We start from the raw sequence: 2,477 nt of genomic DNA on the forward strand, positions 1-2,477 counted from the left end.
GTATTATTTGCAAGTTAAAAAAAACTAGAACTTACAAATAAATGTTATCCAAGAATAAATAAAATATATGACTCATTGAGCTTTCTTCTATTTACTTGTGTTTATATTTTTACTTCTATTAAGTTAGAAATATACCTAAAATATACTAAGAATATACTTATATTGTACATCTACTTAAAAACTAGAAAGTTATATACTTGAAAAATAACTAAAATATACTAAGAATATACTTATAATATAAATATACTTAATTTATAAAATACGAATTTATAAACTTAGAAAAAATTAAGCTATAACTAACTTAAGTTATAATATATAAGTATATATAGTATACATATAACTTAAACATATATATATATATATATATATATTTAAGTTATAAGTCAATATAGTATACATATAACTTTTATATATATATATATATATAACCTAAGTATATTGATATATATAAGTATATTCTTAGTATATTTTAGGTATATGTAGTATAACTTAAGCATATAACTTAATATATATATACGTATCGTTATACAAAATATATAAACTTTATTTATAAACTTATATAACATATGTAAATATACCTACAATATACTAATAAATACTATAATATATATATATTATACAAAAAAGAGGTTTTATGACCATTTTAACCGGACCGGTCCGGTTTGATTATTTAACCCGATTAAACCGGAAATCGGCTGGTTTGTTAACCGGTTACCGGTCCGGTTCGAACCGGTTAACAAGTTTAATTATAAATTATGAAGACCGACATCAGAATTAGAACATAGAACATAAAACACGTAGCGTTTTCTGAGGTTTTAGTGGTGTCAGGGTTTGATGATGGACAAGAAATTAGCAATATAAATTCAGCAAAGACCTAGGGTATAAGCATGAAGCTCTAGGAATAGTGGTAAATTTGTTCAGTTCTTCAAGAAAGAGAAAGGAAAATAACAAATTTGAGAAATGTCAGAGTATTTGCCACAAGAATTGATGATTGGAATCTTCGTAAGACTACCCATTAAGTCAATACTTCGATACACAAGTTTGTGCAAGTCATGGTACTCTCTTCTTACTAGCCCTCATTTTATCTCTATGCATCTCAACCGAAAACAAGATGATCACATATTAGTTAGACATTTCTCTGGAAACCCCGAAAAAGAAATATATAGTTTAATCTGTGACAATGAGAATCTGGATCAATATGCCCAGTTTGATTTGCCATTTAACTGCAGTGACTATTTCTTTGATATTGTGGGTACTTGTAATGGGATTTTGTGCCTTAATGATGAGATGAGCTTTTGTAGTGTTTTTTTTATCTCTGGAACCCGTCTATCGGAAAGTCTGTAAAACTCCCAAATCCTACATTTAGGGCAGACGGTAGCTTTGATTATAAACTGGGGTTTGGATTTGATTCTATCACTAATGACTACAAGGTGGTAAGAGTATTACACACTGGTATGCCACCTATTGTTGAGCTGTTTAAGCTAAGCACCGGTGTTTGGGAAGACATTAGTTATGTCGCCCCGTCTCATATATTCTTTTGCAGTGCACCGCAGGCGTATCTGAATGGAGCTTCCCATTGGGTTGCTTTCAAGTTGGAAGAAGGATCAAGTCGGAGAATGATTGTTTCATTTGATATGCATGACGAGACATTCTCAGTGATAATGTTGCCTATTAGTTTAGTTAATAGGATACCGCGACAATGTGGAGTGTTCCTTTTTGTATCAGGTGAGTCACTTTGTTTAATTAATTATAACTATGATATTACTAATACGGCTGATATTTGGCTGATGAAAGAGTATGGTGAAGCAGAATCATGGGTGAAACAATACAACATTAGTTCTCGTCGCATTCCATATGAGCCCGAGGGTACTTATTCCTTGTTAAAGCCCATGGTTACAAGGAAAAATGGTGAAATTTTGTGGACAGAGTGCGATGGACTATTGTTGTCAGTTGATCATGAAAATGAAAAGATTAAGGATCTTGGCGTTTGTGGCACTACAAATACCTATTTTCTGTTTTACGATTCACTTTATGCTAATTGTTACAAAGAGAGCCTTGTTTTATTCAATAAATGGAGAGATTATTGTGCTGAAGACGCTTGCGAAGAGTCATTTCATTCATGGAAGAGAGAGCCCAAAGGTGGGAGAAAGAAGCTGTTAAAGATAAACGCCAAAAAGAGACTACAAATTGAATCTCTCTTGCACATCAATGGATTGTTGTATCTGTCAAAAAAGAAACGAAAATGGTCACAGAGAAAAGAAAGGAAGAAAAGGCAAGTCAAACGACATCCATTGTCTATTTATTGTCATTAGCTCTTTTGTAGCTGATCTATAGCATGTGTCTGTGTTGTAACTTTTGGTAAATGCACAACAAAGTTAGAGATGATTACTTGAGTTTTGCATATTCTGTATAAGACACAGCTACAAACCTGCAAAAGTTTCTTTGTGCATATTATTCTTTGCTTAATATGTTTTTGG

General features: G+C 31.7%; 1 protein-coding gene across 1 annotated transcript; it reads left to right on the plus strand.

Annotated features, from left to right (window-relative positions):
- Positions 1–1,454: 1,454 nt before the first annotated feature.
- Positions 1,455–2,312, plus strand: LOC132038350 (F-box/kelch-repeat protein At3g06240-like). The gene has a single exon (XM_059429029.1). It carries the CDS (start codon positions 1,455–1,457, stop codon positions 2,310–2,312), a length of 858 nt encoding a protein of 285 aa, XP_059285012.1.
- Positions 2,313–2,477: the final 165 nt, after the last annotated feature.

This window comes from Lycium ferocissimum, chromosome 11 (assembly GCF_029784015.1).
Source record: "Lycium ferocissimum isolate CSIRO_LF1 chromosome 11, AGI_CSIRO_Lferr_CH_V1, whole genome shotgun sequence".
NCBI classification, from domain to species: domain Eukaryota; kingdom Viridiplantae; phylum Streptophyta; class Magnoliopsida; order Solanales; family Solanaceae; genus Lycium; species Lycium ferocissimum.

Excerpts from the sequence above, each read along its gene's own strand:
- LOC132038350 (XM_059429029.1), top strand. The coding sequence starts at position 1,455 with ATGCCACCTATTGTTGAGCTGTTTAAGCTAAGCACCGGTGTTTGGGAA.